Source organism: Nanorana parkeri, unplaced genomic scaffold (assembly GCF_000935625.1).
Source record: "Nanorana parkeri isolate BGI_ZX_2015 unplaced genomic scaffold, ASM93562v1 scaffold922, whole genome shotgun sequence".
In the NCBI taxonomy this organism is placed as follows: domain Eukaryota; kingdom Metazoa; phylum Chordata; class Amphibia; order Anura; family Dicroglossidae; genus Nanorana; species Nanorana parkeri.
This window is the reverse complement of record NW_017307190.1, coordinates 633,707-653,183: the sequence shown is the minus strand read 5'-3', so window position 1 is coordinate 653,183 and position 19,477 is coordinate 633,707. Positions and strand designations below refer to the sequence as shown.

Sequence of the window (19,477 nt, the reverse complement as noted above, 5' to 3'; positions counted from 1 at the left end):
GCGAGGAGGAGACCAGCGGTGGACATGGCTTTTGCGGCGACTGAGGGAGCTCACGGCTAGGAGGAGACCAGCGGCCGGCATGACTTATGCGGCGGGTGAGGCAGCTCGCGGCGGGTGAGAGAGCTCACGGCTAGGAGACCAGCAGCGTGCGCGGCTTCTGTTCGGTGGGCATGGCTTATGCGGCGGCCTGTGCGGTGGACACGTCGGGAGCAGCGTGTGACGCGTGACGTGCGACTCAGGCCGCGTGTGGAGCCCCGAACAGGCTAAGCAATCGATAGCCGACGAATCGACGATCGAAAACGTTGCCAACGTTTTCAATCGTCGATTTTAATCGACTTAATCGATTAACTGTTGCAGCTCTATAATCCACTCCAAACTGATTTATCATAGCTCCTCACATGTGGGATGGGTATGTCTGCTTACTGAAGCCTATGCTTGGTAGCTGTCACTGTACTTGCTTTATCACCACTTGGATTCTGTGGCATGTGGTGGGTGGCCTTCAGAATGACATTAGTTTTTCTGGATGTGATAGACAGCCAGGAACATGCAATGTGTATAATGAGGAATGCCACACTTCTCTATTACAAACTGGTTAGCAAATACGTTCCGAGATTACCAACATAAAGGTGCGAGGTGGTCTATTGTACTTCAACCATGCCTGGGTAAAAAATAAAGCCTAGAGCAGATAGTCTATGTTCCCTTTATATGTCCCAAGAATTTCCAGTTTTGACTGAGGTGTTCCTTTAACTGATTTGTGACCATAATATGTAGTGCTGAGGGAACATTACCTTATGTTGCCTTTCAGATATAGGAACGTGCATCTGTTCCAGTTCTTTTCTGTGAGACCATGCTATCACCTACAACACCCGGTCTCTTCTACTGACCGGGAACGAATGGCTTCTAAACGTGTGATCACCATGTTAGCTATAACATGGGAATCACATGATGTTTGCTAGTAATTGCACCCATATTGCTCCAGTTCTCAGTTTATTTCTTTCTCTGTGCACTTTCAGTGCACAGAGTCTGTAAAGTGTTTTACAGAAGAACTCCGGGCAATTTTTTTTAAATGAACCCTTGCAGCGTGGCTACCCCCACACTACAATGGTTAAGTGCTCGTTTTCGTCTAAGTACAAAAACAATAAAGTTATACTCACCCGAACCTCTGAGCCAGCATGTTTTTAGACAAGTCCTTCCAGCGTCTCTCCCCCTGTGCTGCAGCTGTCTAAGGAGCCTGGTGTCATCACATTCTATACACTGTGTATAGACATGAAGATGCCGAGGGACATACCTTTCCTGCTGTGTAGGAGGACAGAGGCTCTGCGACAGCTGGTCACCTCAGCAGTTCAGGTAAATAACTTTTTTATTTTTGCACCTAGACCAAAACAGCAAATTAACCCTTGCTGTGCGTGGGTAGCCCCACTGGAGGGGTAATAAAAAAAATTGCCCATAGTTCTTTATCACCTAATCTCTTACACCTATACTTTCCCTATAAACCAGAGTCATTTAACACTTTTGCTATGGGCCTATTTATTCAGCAGGAACTTTGTTATGATGAAGTTTAATCTGCTTAGATTTTGCCTTTCCTGGTACTTCCATTCCCCCCTACACAAAATGCAAATTTTTCACTACATATCTTATTTTAGACATCACTGTGTCTTTGTGCTTCTCTGTGCAGTTAAGATTATGGCTGGTGGGAGGACTGAGCAGGCTACACTGTACATAGCTTTCTGCAAACATTACAGCACCCTGCCTCAGTACTCCACTCAAAAGCCCTCAGCCCTGATGCCAGAAGTGGGCTGAGTCTTGGGAGGAGCTATGCAAATATCAAAATGCATTGACAGTTGGATGTCAGTCTGGAGGAGTGGGTGATCCTAGACAGGCTGCATTTGCATAGCCACATATGATACCAAGCTTTATTGATTGAAAAAACTAAAATCCAGTGAATGAAAGGGGCAGGCCAGGGACAGTAAGGCTGTGGGCGAAAGACCTAGATGATGATGGACATCTTCCAGCCAGAATAAAAACCAGACTCTATATGACATGCTGTAGCTTTTACTGCAAGCTGTGTAAAAAAAAACAGCAGGAAAATAATAGCTAAGAAAGAAGGTGACGAATGAGTTAATTAGGGCAAATTAAGGTAAGAGTTAATAAGGGGTTAAATAGGAACTTAAAAATTTTTTTTTTTACTTGTCTGGTTGCTTTAGGCCTTGTTCACACCAATTGCGGTAGCTGCTGGAACGCACTGCAATCGCTCACAAATCTTCCCCTTGCGTTCTGGGGTGGGAGGGGGTGTAGCGGTGCATTGAAGTCAATGGCACCACAGCCACACCCCTGCCTGTAGTGCGATCGGACACGTGGCAAAACATTGTCTGCGTTCCGTTCCACTGCAAATGCACAAAATAGAGCAAGCAGCAAAAATGACCACTGGAAATTACTGGCAAATGCAGAGGTGGAACAGCAGTGGGCAGAAGGACAGGATGTGCTACACACGCCCTGTGTACTTCGATGTCAACAACTACGTAAAAATGTTGAATAAAAAAGTTTTTAAAATTACAATACTTTTTAAAGATTTTTGTCTGTTTGCCAACTTATGAAAATAAATCTGAGCTCAGTATTTATAATCAAATAAAAGCCTTATACAGTGAGTCCTTGAAAAGAAACAAAATCATCTAGGTAGACAAAATGTTCTCAGAGGTATTGTCATGTTATCCAGCACATGCTGATGCTGCTAAATTTGGTCTGGGCATCCATGCATCAGACATTTGGCCATGAAAGGGCTGATGAACATGTCATTTATTTATAACATGTTGGAGTTTTTCCATTTTATCATTCACTTTGATTGAGGTTGCAAATATTCACATACAGTATATGGGGCAGCAGAGGATCAAGGATCCTGCCCCTCATCTGCTCAGCCTTCAATACAGTAAGCATTTAGAGGAAGTGGATGTATATTTTCCCCACTGCTGGTCTTTGTGGTATGCAGTTCAGAGCCGTGATTCAAACTGTTTCTTTGTTCAAATAGAATCATGTGCCACTTACATCTCACCATCTTTCAGGAAACCAGAAGCTGCAATGTTATAATTCTCTTAAGGGCTTTTCCTACTTAACCCACATGTACCTTGTGATGCCTAAGGGTAGCTGTCCTATTCTTGAAATCGATACCTGTGTCTTTATAGAGCCCCTTGGATCCAAAACCCAGACAATACATGGAGCCTCGACTTCTGCCTAAAGCTGGCCATACACCTATACATTTCTTTTGTGCTGAATGAAAAAAAATTGACCAGGTTCCTCCATCAACTCGATCAGCGTGTCGATCGAGGAATCCCGCTGTTACCATTGTATTCTGATGATCAGAGCTGGTAGCTCATTGGCTGCCAGCTCTGATCATACGAAGATTTTCCAGGCGGCTCCTTCGATCAGCTGATCAAGGAATGCCAGCTGAAAGGGAGCCGACAACCCCACACACTGTGCGAATTTCATCCGGTACATTAAAAACCAGCCGCAATTCGGCCAGTCTGTGGGCACCTTTTGTCAAGATTAATCTCATCCTCTAACAATGCTAAGCCATTTCTCCTGTCACTTACCTGTCAAATTTGGAACTTCAGTGAGCAGTGGAGGTTTTGTCATCTGAATTGGATGTCAGGGTGGTACTGCAATGTGATAGTACCACCTGGCTCATAAGAAGACATAAGTGCCACTCAGCCTGGTGTAGGCCACAGCTTCTTGTTCGAGTTGTCTGCTGAGCTAGAATGTGGTGGGCGAGGGAGGGCAGCTAGGATTCATTTGTTTAAAAGATAAGATAAATAAAAAGACATATCACCTACACCAGAGGAGTTTACAATCTAAGTCAACAATCATATGGTCACAGGAGGTTACACTCATACCCAAACTCTTGCTGTAGGTCTAGTGAAAGCAAATGAACCCATAAGTATGACATTTGATTGTAGTAGGAAAAAAACAGAGAATTTACAAGCCTGGTGCAGATAGTGCAGTCTCCGTTCATTGTATACAAGTAACTGGACTACAAATCATTATGCTGTATGTGGCCATGAAGATCATTGGTATTTTAATGAGTAATTAGATGTATTCATATCCAATATTGTTTTGTGTTCCATAGTGCCAAGTGTTTTAATTGATTTATCAATACAGCAAACCACATACACACATGCCCACACAGAGTGCAGGAAACTATACATCCCCCAGTTAGTTATTGGATTCTGAGCTAACAATAGTGCTCTGATTTGCACTGACATAAATGTTCTGCTAGAAGTAGATATTCTTGCATAGAGTGTCCTGTACTTTGTATCGTATAGCAACCAACATTCAGCGTCCACGCAAGATGCATCATGCTTTGCTGTCTAGCTGCAGGGTTACTTTGTTCTTATTCTTATTATCCTATTGTCCAAGGTGACATGTTCATATGTTCATTGTTTCTTATTATATGTCTTATCTTTGCTAGGAATCTCAGTTGTGGTTGATGAAGTGTAGTTCCTTTCACAACACAAAATCAGAAACATAGTCATAAAGACACAGGTTTCTCACCGTGGCCATCTCAGAGCAAATGCATAGTGACCAAGGTGCCCCCTTGTCAACATAAACATTGATTTGATTTATTACATTAGTCAGCATCACAATAATTCGGGAATGTAGCATTTAATTCTTGCAACTGATTCATGTTATCTTCACTTTTTCAGTTAAAGAACAACTCTGGGCAAAACATTTATTGACCCTTGCAGTGGGGCTACCCCCGTTTTGCAAGGGTTAACTGCTAATTTTTTGTCTAAGTGCTAAAAAAAGTTATAACCTCCTGAACTGCTAAGCTGGTTCGCTGCTTCTCTGGTCACTGAAGCCTGTCCGCTGCAGCATTGGAATGTTCCTCAGCGCCCTCACATCTATACATAGTGCATAGACCTTTGGGCCACTGCAGAGGAGGGTAAGTGAGGCTGGAAGGACCTCTAAGAGGAAGCCAGCTCCACAGTTCAGATGAGTATAACTTATAACCCTTGCAGTGCGAGAGTAGCCCCACTGCAAGGAATAATACAAGTTTTGCCTGGAGTTCTTCTTTAAAGCCCAATTTGAATCTTACATCTTTTTATAGTGCCCTTGTCATTCTTCTCTAAACTACTAATCTCTCCATCCTCCATGTAAGGGAGAGAAACAAAGGCAGTCATACTTGTAGCCCATTTAATTTAGTTCATTTATATTGTCCAGCCTGGGTGGCAACCATGGTTTCCTCCATAGATACAGTAGAGGAGTGAATGAAGAGACAGGTAGGTTATTTGCAGTATTCCTAGGTAAAAAAAACAACTAATGCAGCCACCTCAATGAGTAAGCTGCAATGTATTACATTACAGTGTATTACATTTTTTGTTCAGGGATTGTTCACACCAATTGCGGAGCGTTCCAGAGCAGCAGCTGCTGGAACGCACCGCAATCGCTCACATAACTTCCCCCTGCGTTCTGGGGTGGAAGGGGACGTGGCGGTGCATTGAAAGTAAATGGCACTGCTTCCACGCACACATCCCCCAGTGCACCGCAAAGAAAAACTTTTCTGCCCATCGTAAGGTTGCTAAAACCGAAATGAATGTTCCTCATGCATGTTCAGTGTTCTGTTGACATGCAAGTCATGGGCTCTGATTTATTTTTGAGAATCTTCACCCAAATTATTAAACATTAAACCCTCAGATTTTTTAACATAAACCAATACTGTAATGTGTGTCTTACTGTAATCCATGGTTGTTTCCCTTCTCTTTGCTGCTCTTCCTTTTAAATCCTCATGTCTTCTCATGCTTGGGGAGAACTTCCCTTTGCAGCTGAGTGCCTCTTCCTGTAGTGCTGGCTCAGGTTGTGAACCTACACACAGACACCATGTAGCCATTCCAGAGACAAGGCAGTCTGCTGCAAAACAGAAGTTCTGCCCAGCATGGTAAGGAGAACTATGGGGAAAAACACTGACCCCATAGTTCTCCTTTAAATGTATATTGACATCAATTCTACAAACATGTGAACAACAATTTCCTGTTCTTTTTGAATACCTAATCATGTGCAGATGCTTTTTACATGATTGGATAATTGAAGTGTATATTCACACTATATTTTGGGTGATCATTCTCAACTTCTTTAGTAAATCAGCCCACCATAGAAAACAGTATCCAAAAATCTCATCCTGTCAGCATAATGGAAGAAATGTAATAATGTGGGGTTAGACATTATTGCAGGACTAATGAATTGTATGAGGAAATTCTGTAGCTGAAAGACAGGGCATCTATGATATAAAGTTTGAAAACAGTTGGGCCATGCAACATGGCATTGATGGAAAATGGAGGATTAGATCAATGACAGAATGACTGAAACAGAACAAAATTCCACATTTTGAGGTAAAAGGCCGCGGCTTGATCTTGGGTTTTATGGTAACTGATTTTTAGAAACATCATCTCCTAAAATATAACTGACTTTAGGGCACTGACTCATTCTGTAGGTCCCTAGCCCTCTTTCCAGCCTTATATTCACTTGAGTCTGATCCAGCAAAATATCGGCTGTGTAGCTTGCTAATGCCTTGCAATCAGTTGCTAAAAGCCTGCCAGCCAGCTCCACTCATGCATTGTGCACTCTCAATTGAATTATATGGAGAGTTCCTACTCTGTGCACAGTCGATATCTCCTTGTATCTGGAATAGTTGAATATAATTTGGAGAGGGGGGTTGGGCCAATATAGAATATGCGTAACTGCACCACATTGCAATAGAAGGTGCCTTCTACACAATGGACTGTTTTTATTTTTGCTTTTATTTTTTATTCTACAGATACAGTAGAAGACAGCTGTATACACAGTTGCAATATTTCTGGATATTATATATTATAGAGTTTGCTGCTTTCAGTTGTTGCCTGGGGTTACTCTTGAATGAAATCTGACTTTCTAATGATTTGATTTAAAGGTATTAGTATGAGTAACATATTAGTGACATTTCTCTCTAGGAACGGCAATGTGGAAGAAGAGATCGGGAACCCATATTGGAGTGTGCGGGCGATGGTGAAGCAATATGAAGGTCATCAAGGGAGTGCATCTCCTTCTGAGTCATCAGGGTAGGCTTGTGCTTTTATAGTTTTCTGCAGTAGCACAACATTTGTTCTTGAATGTAAACCAGAGGCTGATCTCTGATTGGTTGCTGTAGGTTACTATACTTAAGAAATAGCAATTAAAAGGAGAACTATGAGGTTCGTGAAAATCACTCATCCTCATAGTTCGAGCCGACGTGTGACAATGAAACAGTCAGACTCAATAGATCGGGAAGTAAGCGAACACAGACCGTCGCCCCTCCCTTCGCTCACTGCTCGATCATCTCCCTGCAGTGAGCGGTGACTGTCAGTCACGCTCCCTGCAGGGATTCCTCCCCGCTCCGATCCTCCAGATGACTGGAGGAACGGACGGGGGAGGGGGCGGGCACAGCTGGCTCTGCCTCTAGATAGGCAGAGCCAGCTGTCACTCACTAAACTGGGTGGATCTTGACAGTAATGTCGGTATCCGTCCCGGTTGCGGCGATCTCCGTATACCGCGACCCTGAAAGAGAACTATGGGGAAAAACACTTACCCCATAGTTCTCTTTTAAGGATAGAAAATCTTCATTGTGTGAGGTTGACTTGGTTCTATAAATTTGCACAAATGCTTTTAGGTCAGGGGTGTTCAATGTGCTTTATATAGGGGGCCTGAGACACAGCCCTTGACATCACCAAAGGGCCACGCATAGGATGCAATGATATCGATACTAGTATCTGTGCTGATACCGAGTATTTGGGCAAGTACTCGTACTCGCCCAGATGCCTATCCCAATACCGGAACATCCGGTATCAGGAAGCAGGGAGGCGAGTCATTACATGCTCCCCGGCTTCCTGATTGGCCGGGAAGCCAGCTCCATGCTGCCTTGTCACCAGGGAGCATGGAGCTGGCTGTCTGGCCAATCAGCAAGTCGGGGGGCGTGTAATGACTCACCCCCCCCCGGCTTCCTGATTGGCCAGAAAGCCGGCCCCATGCTCCCTCGTCACTTAGCTTTCAGAGACTGCAAATATACAACAGAATAGGGCTGAATCAACTAATCAAACTAATCGATAATAGTCGATAATGAGAATCTTTGTCAACAATTCTCATTATCTATTAATTGATCTGCACTAGACATGGCACGAGACTGTACCAATTAGGAGAGAACTAGATAAGGGGCCCTTTGAACTCCCAAAAACATGTTGGCTTTTTATGATGTAAGAGTGAATACATTTGAATCTGGATTTTATATGGTCTGGCTTTTGCACGTTCCTCCTTGCACACCCAGTCCTTGGTCAGGAAAAGAGCCCACCTTTGGCCATCTCTCCTGGAAGAGAATCATTCCCTCTACACTGCTTAAGACCTGACTGAGAACCACTACTGCTACTGTGATCCAGTGCCCCATACCTTTCTTCTATTCTCTGAAGTCTGTCAGGCATGGTTGTCTGAAGCTGCTCATAGATATGAGATCACGGCCAGATCCAACTGAAAATATCTGTTAGTTCATATGTGTTGTCCCTTTACTCCATACTTGGTATAACACCTGTGTAAACTGGTCACATACACAGTTTTAGCTGAAGACGTGAACCACAGGTGGGACTTTACCTTTAGTATGTTAGGTTTGTATTTGTAGGTTTTACAATGTAACTAAAACCCCATGGAGAGCTGTGCTTTGTCTATAGTTCTCTGCATAGCTGGTAATTATCTTAATTATGGACAGGGATACTCAATGCTGTTTAATTAGGATTTAATCGGTGTCTCAGAGGCTGGCTGACTGCTTCCTGTTAATCACATTGTACAAATCTTAAGGCTGGGCACACACCTTACAACCATCGCAAGACTTTTGTCTTGCGATGGTTATAAGGTACTTAAAACAAAGTACGATCTGCCAATCTTGCATAGGCAGATCGTACTTGCGATGATCGCAAGCCATGCCCCCTGAGGGGCTGGCTTCCGATGACCGCAATGCCGAACGGGCAGTGTGCGCTTGCGCACACCAGCCCGTCCGGCTTTTATCTTACGAACATGCTACACACCCGCCGAACATCGTACGATGCTCGGCGGGTTTTGAAACATGTTCGTAAGTTTAAAGTCGTGCGACCTTACAGTAGTAGAGGTCGCACGGCTTCCACACACCTTACAATAATCGTACGATCGCTGGATTTCCCACGATTATAGTACGATTATCGTAAGGTGTGTGGGGACCTTAAGCCTTACAAATTATATAGTAACCCATGGAAAGGACAATTGGTCATTGCTAATTCCGTCGCTTAGGTCAGTTGAAAGGCTCGAACTTGTAGAGACACAGTCTGTATTTAGATACATACAGTATACACATAAATATTCAGGAAAATTAATGTCTTTAAAATTGATTATCCTGCGGTGACATATCCTTTGACCTGAATAGATGAAGACTCAAGTGAACATATTCTGATTTATTTAGTGTTTAAAATCAATTTGAATTGGATATACTGTGTATGTGAAATACACCCGCTGAATTGCTTGCTGCTCATTAACAGAAAGCTACATTATGGCCGAATATCAGGACAGCATAAAGCTGCGCACACACCTTACAACCTTGGCAAGACTTTTGTCTTGCGATGGTTGTAAGGTAATTAAAAAAACGTACGATCTGCCTATCTTGGACAGACACATCGTACTTGCGATGATCGCGGTCATCAGGCGGGCTTCCGGTGACCGTAATGCCGAACGGCCCGTCCAGCTTTTATCTTACGAACATGCTACACACCCGCCGAAAATCGTACGATTCTCGGCGGGTTTTCGAACATGTTCGTAAGATAAAAGTCGTGCTACCTTACAGTAGTAGAGGTCGCACGGCTTCCACACACCTTACGATAATCGTGCGATCGCGGAATTTCCTGCGATTATCGTATGATTATGTCAAGGTGTGTGGGCACCTTTAGATTGAGGTCAGATGGGCCATTTTTTATGCAGTGTTCTTCCTGTCATGCAGGCATGGGTGAAGTGAGATCCGCTCCCTAAAACACTGGAAATGGATGTCTTATACTACAGATCAGTTGAGGAACAATCACCGATCATTTTTATGATGAACCAATTCAGCTCAGTAAGAGTTTATAAGGGGTCTTTGGTTTACTACAATTTAAAAACAGCAGGGAGAAATTAAGGTACATTTGGATTGCAGACCTGCATGCGCGCATGGACATTTGTGCTCATAGCGACCGAGATCACTGAACTCATCCAGCTGAATGTGCACTGATGTTTAATGAATATGGTGCCCTCCTAGTTCACAGTGCATGTTGAACATCCAAATAACATCTATCTGCATACTGTTCCTATAGGGTGCACCACAGAATGTACATGACAACATTTTTGCTATGCTGTCATAGGAAAAAGTCACGTTATGAACAGGTATTTATCATTGGAATGTATATTGCAAGCATTAGCGTAACAATCTTGGATGCTGGCTAACGCCTTGCCTTTTGTGCATGTGTGAAAGACACCTGCACTTGCAGCACAATATTCCTCCACATATCATTCACTTAGATATTAAAGATAATAAGATAAGATTTTTTACTAATTACATTTCTTTTACACTTATCTTTAATGGCTTGGATTGTGGACCTGCATGTGCACAAAAATTTGCAGTGTGATCACTGAACCCACCCCATTCTTTGTACTATGATGTTTAATGGGTACAGCGCACATCTAGCTTTTGGTGCACATTAGACATCCAAGTAATGTTACCATTGTGCCTTCTGCTCCTATTGTGTACACCAGAGAATCCATTCACCACCATTTTTCTTAAAAATGTATTGGAAAAAAAAAGGTCTACTACAATTTGTTTCTATTAGCAGCCAGAACAGTGATCCCAAAGCACTGGAAATCTAATCTTCCCCCCTCCATTAAAGAATGGATCAGTTTAATCACTCACCTTCAGCTCATGAAGGAATTGACATCCTAGCTACATATAGTTTATATATAGATTATACTTATATATATAGATTATTAGATTATATATATATATAGATATAGATTATATATATATAGATTCAAGCAGTATTTCTACCTGAAATATCTTGACCGCTTATATGGGTTCCATTAAAAAACCTCTTAACGTAATAACTCGTATCAGTCTCACAGCCGGGGACCTCATATGGTCATCTGTCCCCATCACCAACTACTAGGACTTCACCCTCCATCCTCCCCCAAACAACCTGCAAGGCTGTTATCTTGTGCTTCTTTCCTCCCTCCTTGCTTTTTCCTTCTACAAACCGGATGATCTGATTGTAGAAAGCCTTACAGGCTTTCACCTTCACAACACAATAGACAGACACAACTCCATCTTGTATGCAAGGGTAGCTTCCAAGTAAATGGACATACCTTGGGCTTTGTTAAACATCTAACTAAATACATACTTTTTTTTATAGCTTATCTAAACCCAAAAAACAAAATGTAATATATTGATGGCTGCCTTAGTTTTCGTTTTAGGCTTTTTCTCCTTTATTTTCACCTGATGATCCGCAGTTCGAAAAGCGCTTTTAAATGCCCAACACAATAAATCCCATGATTTTCAATGGCCCTGGTTCACACCTGAGCAGAAAAACTCCAGCAGGAAAACGCCAAACTCCCGAAAAGGTACATGAGCTTCTTCAGGCAGATAAAAGCCCTTTTTTGCCCCATAGACGTAATTGGAAATGCCCCAAAAAGTGCAGCAGAAGCATGTTGCTATCATGGGAAAGTGAGCAGTATCTTGTACTTCCAACTTTTGCACATGCTTACAAAGATGCATACGCAGCACAAGGGCTCCCCGCATGCCATTCACTGAAACTTTTTTTCTAATGAAGGTTTTCTAGCCGATTCATTTAATAATAGACATCCACACTTGAAGCAGTTTCATTCTACATGGCGTGTTATTAAAAGTGCTAACGGCAGTTAGATAGACCCAAAATCAGTAGTGAAAATCACATTTTTATTTGAGGTACACCATGGCTTAGTTGGCATACATTCACTGGAACTTACATGCCATAGCAAACTATCCTTGTGATTAAATGTTATGCATACACCCTGTACCCTATCTTAGACACTAAGGGCTTCATTTATAAAAGTTCCACCTGTTGTATAGCCAGGAAGATGCCATTTGCATGGCACTAGTGCCCCTAGATGGGACTAACGCGTATAGGAATTTCCAAACATCCGTTTCACTAATCTCCTATCCTGTGAATGAAGGATGAACGGGAGTGGTGATGAATTTGTCACTTCCATGTTCAGAGCTGTCATTCTATACTTAATCAGCTTCAGTGAAATAGAAAGGTGACATTAGGGGTCTAATAGACTCTAAATGTCTCCTTAAAGAGAACTTCTCACCTATAATGTGCTATCATATAGGGGGCTATTAGCCCACTTTGTAATAGCAATACATTTAATAAAAAAAGTTTTTAAAATTTAAAAAACATTTTAAAAAACCTTCAAAATGTTTAAAGCCCCCACATAGACAAACATACCTACCTATAATTGTACATTGGGTGAGCCTACATGTGAAAACACAGATTCTGTCATACACATTACACATTACATATTGCCACGCATGCCGGCATCCCGGAGAGCAGTATTTTTAGGGACATTATCGATAGTTAACTCTAAACTGATTACTTGTAAAGGGTTTTAAAGTGTCACCTATGGACAAATTTGGGTACCGAAGTTTGCAATTTCAAGGCTTGATATGTTTGGTATCTATTTACTCAATACAGCCTCATTTTTTATGTTTTTCTAAAAAATGGGGTATTATGTTGTGTTTCTGTGCAATAAAATAAATGTTACTGTTTTTTTTACCAAAAAGCTGTGTTCGATAAACAGTTGCGCAAATATTGCGTGATGTAAAAAATTGCAACTGCCACCATCTTATTCTCCAGTGTAGAGCTGCAGCTAACGATTATTTCCAAAATCGATTAGTTATCCGATTATTAAGTTCGATTAATCGGGATTTTAAAAAATGGCTCCAGTTGAGGCGGGGAGGAGGTGCGGGGTGTGGAGCATGGATGCGGGTGGGCAGGTCTGGCAGCGGCGAGCGTGAGGCAAGGAGGAGGTGCAGCGTGTGTGGAGTCATGAACAAGGCCAACTAATCGAAAAAGCCGATCAATCGATGATTGAAAATGAATTTGCCTAATATAACAAGTATATTTGTATTGTATTTGTAAACTGAAATTCTCTCTACTTAACATTGGTCCTGTGGTGTATGTGTTGTGTATAAATAATTCACATAGGATATGCCAAAAGAGAAAAAAAAAATCACACTTATTCCCAGGGTACCAAGGCATTCCCTTTGCCTATTGGATAATGAGGCCCTCCCTCCCCCCTCATCCTAAGCTTGCATTCATCTTCCCGTGATGCTGGGTGGGAATTTTCTGCACGGCTCGGGGTGACAGCAAGAGGAAAGCAGACAGCCTTCAAAATAAACAGGAGAGCCTCTAAAAGGGATCTGAATAGGTCTGATTAGTGCAAGGATGGGTGCTTTGTAATGGCTCCGCTGAGAAGATGCATTTAATTTGTTCCACGGCTGGAATGGAGACGCGATCTGCATGAGCCTAGAATGCCATCCAGCTGAAGAAAAACAAGCTGGAGGGTTATGGGAAAGTGCGGTGTGTAATGGAGCAAGAGGCTTGCAATGAGAACAGCCCAGGAAGGTGTGATCTACGGTGTCAGGAGACAGGAATATTGGATGGATACAGTGGATAGGAAATCTGAGGCATCCGTCCTGTTGCAGAGACGAGCCAGTTCCCGGGTGATGGAGTAACGGCAGTTTTGCAGTAAACAGGTAGCAGCAACAGCCGTGGCTTTCCAACATCTGGGGAGGACGGAGCTCATAAGCCACGTGTGGCTCAATCAGCTGTATGGATCCAGGGTTTACCATGCCAAACGCTTGAACTGCAGCCATGGGAGGGAAGCTTGTGAAATGGTAAGGGAAAATATGTCTTGATTTTTCTTTTCAGAGCTTTCAGGGCCAGGCGGTATACCTACATATACCTAGAGGCGTGTGCATCAACCTGATGGCTGCGGTCTTAGTATTAAATGTTCATTCTGATCATCTGTTGATGTGAAGAAGATTATAAAACCATTGCTGGTTACTGTGGTATGTTAGTGTGTAGCAGTATAGGGCTCATGTAATGGCAGCAATGAATAAATAAACGGTTAATGATTAGAAAACACTGTTATCGGTCTAATGTGGTACGGCTGATGAAAGGTGATTGGCTGATATAGGTTACTGCACACTGTTGCCCAGTGCATTATAATAAAAGCCCGCATGCTGCTCTTTTCATGACACTCGCATTCACTTAAACCCAATCAATCAATCTCTTTTTTTTTTCAAAAGTCATTTTAAGATTTTTACATTTGTGTCTTTTATTAAAATAATGCTTAATGATGTTGCCATGAATGGCTCTGTTAATGCATTTCCTGTTATTGGGTGACAACGCGCTGTCCTTGTCTCCTGGTTGTGCCCCTGCGTTGCCACTCTATCCCAGGGGTAAGCAAACTCTGAACTCCAGCTATGGTGAAACTAAAAGTCCCATGAGGCATTGCAAGACTATGACAGCCACGGGCATGGCTGCCAGAGACAGAGGCGTGATGGGATTTGTAGGCTTACCCCGGCTGGAGTGCCAAGGTTGCCTACCCCTGCTCTATCAAATTGGCTTCTAAGGCTGGGCACACACCTTACAACCATCGCAAGACTTTGTCTTGCGATGGTTGTAAGGTAATTAAAAAAACGTATGATCTGCCTATCTTGGACAGGCAGATCATACTTGAGATGATCGCAAGCCGCGCCCCCCTGAGGGGCGGGCTTTCCGATTTACCGCAATGCCGAACGGGCAGTGTGCGCTTGTGCACACTGGCCCATCCGGCTTTTATCTTACGATCATGCTACACACCTGCCGAACATCGTACGGGTTTTCGAACATGTTCAGGTGCCCACACACCTTGCGATAATCATACGATAATCGCGGGAAATCCCGCGATCGTACGATTATCGTAAGGTGTGTGGAAGCTGTGCGACCTCTACTACTATAAGGTCGCACAACTTTTATTTTAGGAAGGCTGGGCACACACCTTACAACCATCTTGGACAGGCAGATCGTACTTGCGATGATCGCATGCCCGCCCCACTGAGGGGCGGGCTTCCGATGACCGCAATGCTGAACGGGCTCGTCCGGATTTATCTTACGAACATGCTACACTCCCGCCGAAAATCGTATGATTCTCGGCGGCTTTTCGAACATGTTCGTAAGATAAAAGTCGTGCGACCTTACAGTAGTAGAGGTCGCACAGCTCCCACACACATTACGGAAATCCCGCGATTATCGTAAGGTGTGTGGGCACCTGAACATGTTCGAAAACCCGCCGAGCATCGTACGATGTTCGGCGGGTGTGTAGCATGTTCATAAGATAAAAGCCAGACTGGCCGGTGTGCGCAAGCGCACACTGCCCATTCGGCATTGCGGTCATCGGAAGCCCGCCCCTCAGGGGGGCGCGGCTTGCGATGATCGCAAGTACGATCTGCCTGTCCAAGATAGGCAGATCGTATGTTTTTTTTAATTACCTTACAACCATCACAAGACAAAAGTCTTGCGATGGTTGTAAGGTGTGTGCCCAGCCTTCCTAAGATAAAAGTCGTGTGACCTTACAGTAGTAGAGATCGCACGGCTTCCACACACCTTACGATAATCGTACGATCGCGGGATTTCCCGCGATTATCGCAAGGTGTGTGGGCACCTTAAAGGATACTGCAAGTGATCATTTCAACACACACACTGCTCAGGCATGACACACTGTTATCAGGAAATCCACTCTCAGCCCCCCCCCATTGAATGTTTTGTGATTTGTTTCCCAAAGTGCAGCGTTGCTCAACATGAAGAATCCAATTCTTTTCAATGGTGCCCATGTACACTTGGTGTTATGTCGCTTGTCTATTGCTGCTCAAAAAACGTGTGTGCTTTTTTTTGGGGCAGAATTGCATTTTTTTTGCCCAATTGTCTTCTGTGGTAGCGCCTGAAAAATGCATGTAACGCACATTTTTTTGCGCCTAACAACCTCCTTCTCCTCCTCCTTTCTGTTGGCTTAAGGGCTTGTTCACACCATGTCTGAATCATGTCCAGACCAGAACAGTTTGTTCCCGAACCAAAAAAGCATCCCAATGTATCCCTATGGTATTTCTGGGCCCTGTTCACACCAGCGCAATCCATTCCAGACCCGACAAAAAAAAATAATACTGCTTGTCTCATTTTCTCTAGTCTGAAATGCACTGGAACGCATGGAAATGCATAAAAAGCAAGCAAACGCACTGGGGCGTACTGGACCGCACCTGAAAGCATATTTTAAGCTAAAAAAAAAAAAAAAGGCTCCAGAACGCAGAAAAATGCCAGATCCGGTCCGGAAGATGGTTTGAACCTGGCCTCAGCGGCCAAGCCTGAAAATGCCTGGAAAATATGCAAAAATGCACAACGAATGCTTTTAAAATTGCCTTAAAAAAGGCTCATGTTCAAGCGGGAATGGGGGGCTACTAAATGTCATGTAGCCATTCACACAGTACATGTAGTAAGGAAGTGTCTGCAAAGAGGTAGCAGGTGATCAGCAGCATGGAGGCAACAAGGGATGATAAAAACATGTATATTATTATTATTATAAAATGCATGTGTTTATTATACACGGGGGGATATAGCAACCAGTGAGGTGTCACCTTTTATCAGTTGAAAGATTGTAAAATGATGACAGATGATTTTTGTTTGATTGCTATAGGTTACTGTGCTTTGTATATAGTCCATTATCTGATTAAATATATCTGGCTGACTGGGAATGAAGGTGTTTACAATGCATCACACATGAAACTTTATGATTTTAAATATTAATCATTTACATTTCGTTACCCCCCTGGGAGGTTTGCTGTCATGGAAAACAAACTGCAGCCTTATACTATGTATGGTCAGGACCTAGGGCCTGTTCACATGAGTTTCAGGTCCTGATCAGGTCCGGATCAGGTGCGGATCTGCAGACGCGGTGCTATGTGTTTTGCCGCGTTTTTGATGCGTTCCAGTAAAAAAAAAAATGTTTTTATTTTTTTTGCTGGAGTGGGGCTGTCAGTATGTTAGCTGCAGTGCAGTGCGTTTTTGACGCGTTATTGATGCGTTTTGCTTTTCCGGACCGTTTCCTGACCGTACAAAATGTGACATGCAGTATTTTTCTGTCGTAACCTGAACGGACTGCGCACGTGAGAACTGTAGCCCATAAAACACATAGGGATACATTGGGATGCATTTTTAGTGCAGGAGGGTACGGATCAGGTCAGCACAGAAAACGGACGTCGTGTGAACAGGCCCTAATACTGCCTCCTGCAAGGATCACACAATAGTACTGAGCAATGACATAGAATTTATTTTTTTAAATATAATTATTTTAATGAATCTAGTGACGTATCTGATAATCAAAGTAGTGTAATATAACTGTTTTCAAACATGTCACAGTCTGGGATATCTTTATAGGATTGCTGACATGCCAGGTTTGTATTGATGACCTTGTCTGAGCACAGATGGGTCAGCTGTTGGCTGTTATTTCTAGTGACATGTGTGACTAATTAAGCATATCCTTAAATTCTGGCCTGCTTCAAGCTCCTGTCGTTTCCCTTTGCCAAAGCCAATGTTTTGATTGATTATGTTTTATTTTATTCATTGTTGCATATTCTATGTTTGACATCAAAATGTCATTTCATTGAAGATTGTCTTTTTGGTTTGTTCTGGGAGTTCTTAAAGGAGAATTATGGGGTGAGTGAAAAACACTCATCCATATAATTCAAGCCGTCCTGTGACAAAGAAGCTGTCACAGGTCGGCTCTATAGATTGGGAAGTCATCGAACACATTCAATTAGTCTCCCTGCAGAGAACGGTGACTGTCAGACACCGCTCCCCGCAGGGACTCCTCTCCGATTCTCCAGCCCTGACTGGAGGAACTGACAGGGAGGGGGCGGGCACAGCTGGCTCTGCCTCTAGATAGGAGAAGCCAGCTGTCAATCAGCCGGGGGAAGAACTTGAGAGTATTGTCAGGATCCATCCCGGCAGTGGAGCTCTGTGCTCTCAGCATATACCGGGCAATAGTTCGGTATATACTAAGTTTTGGGTCACCGGAGGACACAGTATATGTCCTCCCGTGACCCTGAGGAGAACTATGGGCAAATAAGGTTGCCCCATAGTTCTCCTTTAGATGAGTTATAAAGTCACAGCATATACTCTCCTATTATGACATCAGCATTGTAATTGGAATACATACTAGAGGTTTTTTTTATAATGTAATCAAAGCTTACTTGAAAAAAATCCCTTTTATGGAGTGAGTGCTGCCTTCCATCTGCCCATCACTTTCACTAACATCCTGGGTTCCCAATATGCTTTGCATCTCTTACCCAGCTGATTGATATGATGTCATCTCAATTCTTTAATTTGAGGGTCTTACAAGGGGCAGAGGTGAAGGGTCTCAGCAGGGGCAGAGGTGAAGGGTCTCAGCAGGGGCAGAGGTGAAGGGTCTCAGCAGGGGCAGATGTGGAGGGTCTCAGCAGGGGCAGATGCGGAGGGTTTCACCAGGGGCAGATGCGGAGGGTCTCAGCAGGGGCAGATGCGGAACATCTCAGCAGGGGCAGATGTGCAGGGTCTCAGCAGGGCAGATGTGATGGATTGCAGCAGGCAGGGGCAAATGCAGTGGCGTCACTAGGGGGGTGCGGCCCACACCTGAGTGACACCATTGGAGGGAGTTATTTTGGTGTTACCCCCTCTGAAAATCGTGCACTCAGTCATGAACTGAGAGCCCGACAGTTGTAGGAGGGAGGAGGGGACCCGGCGGCATACCTTATGCGGGTGAACGTCCCCTCCTCACCCTGCCGGTGTCACTAAGATCACCGCCAGCAGGTAACAGCGCATGACGTCATCAAGCACATGCACGATGACGTCACGCACATGTGCAATGACTTCTCAGCGGAATGTCACCCTGGTGGCTGCTCCAGGTGACACCACGCCTTGGGACGCCCCTGGGCAGATGTGGCAGATAGCAGCAGGCAGGAACAGATGTGGCAGATCAGTCCATGGTATAGAGCAGTATACACATACACACAGACTTACACACATACATACTCTCTCTCACTCTTGAGCTGCTTGTGCAGTAGTGCTGGCACTGCATCCCTGGCTGCAATGATGTCACTTAGAGGATCCCATTATACAGGTCAAGGTTTAGCTGAGATGAAACACCCCTAGTGGCAGCAGTTTATTGATTATTTACTCGCCAGTCTCTACTCTTTGTCTCTCACTAACGTAATTATTGCATTATAGTTAAGTTGGCTGTACACACCCGCTGGTTGAGTAAGAAAACATTGGCTGATTCCCCCATCCACGTTACAGCATGGATGGAGGAATTTCCAATCCCAGGTATTGTATTCCCT

General features: G+C 43.7%; 1 protein-coding gene across 1 annotated transcript in view; it reads left to right on the top strand.

Annotated features, from left to right (window-relative positions):
* DIXDC1 (DIX domain containing 1) overlaps positions 1-19,477 on the top strand; it is a 106,140-nt gene that overhangs the window by 31,994 nt on the left and 54,669 nt on the right. Inside the window, exon 5 of the mRNA XM_018566142.1 lies at positions 6,975-7,082. Coding sequence (XP_018421644.1) covers positions 6,975-7,082 — 108 coding nt within the window. The remainder of the gene's footprint in view (positions 1-6,974; positions 7,083-19,477) is intronic.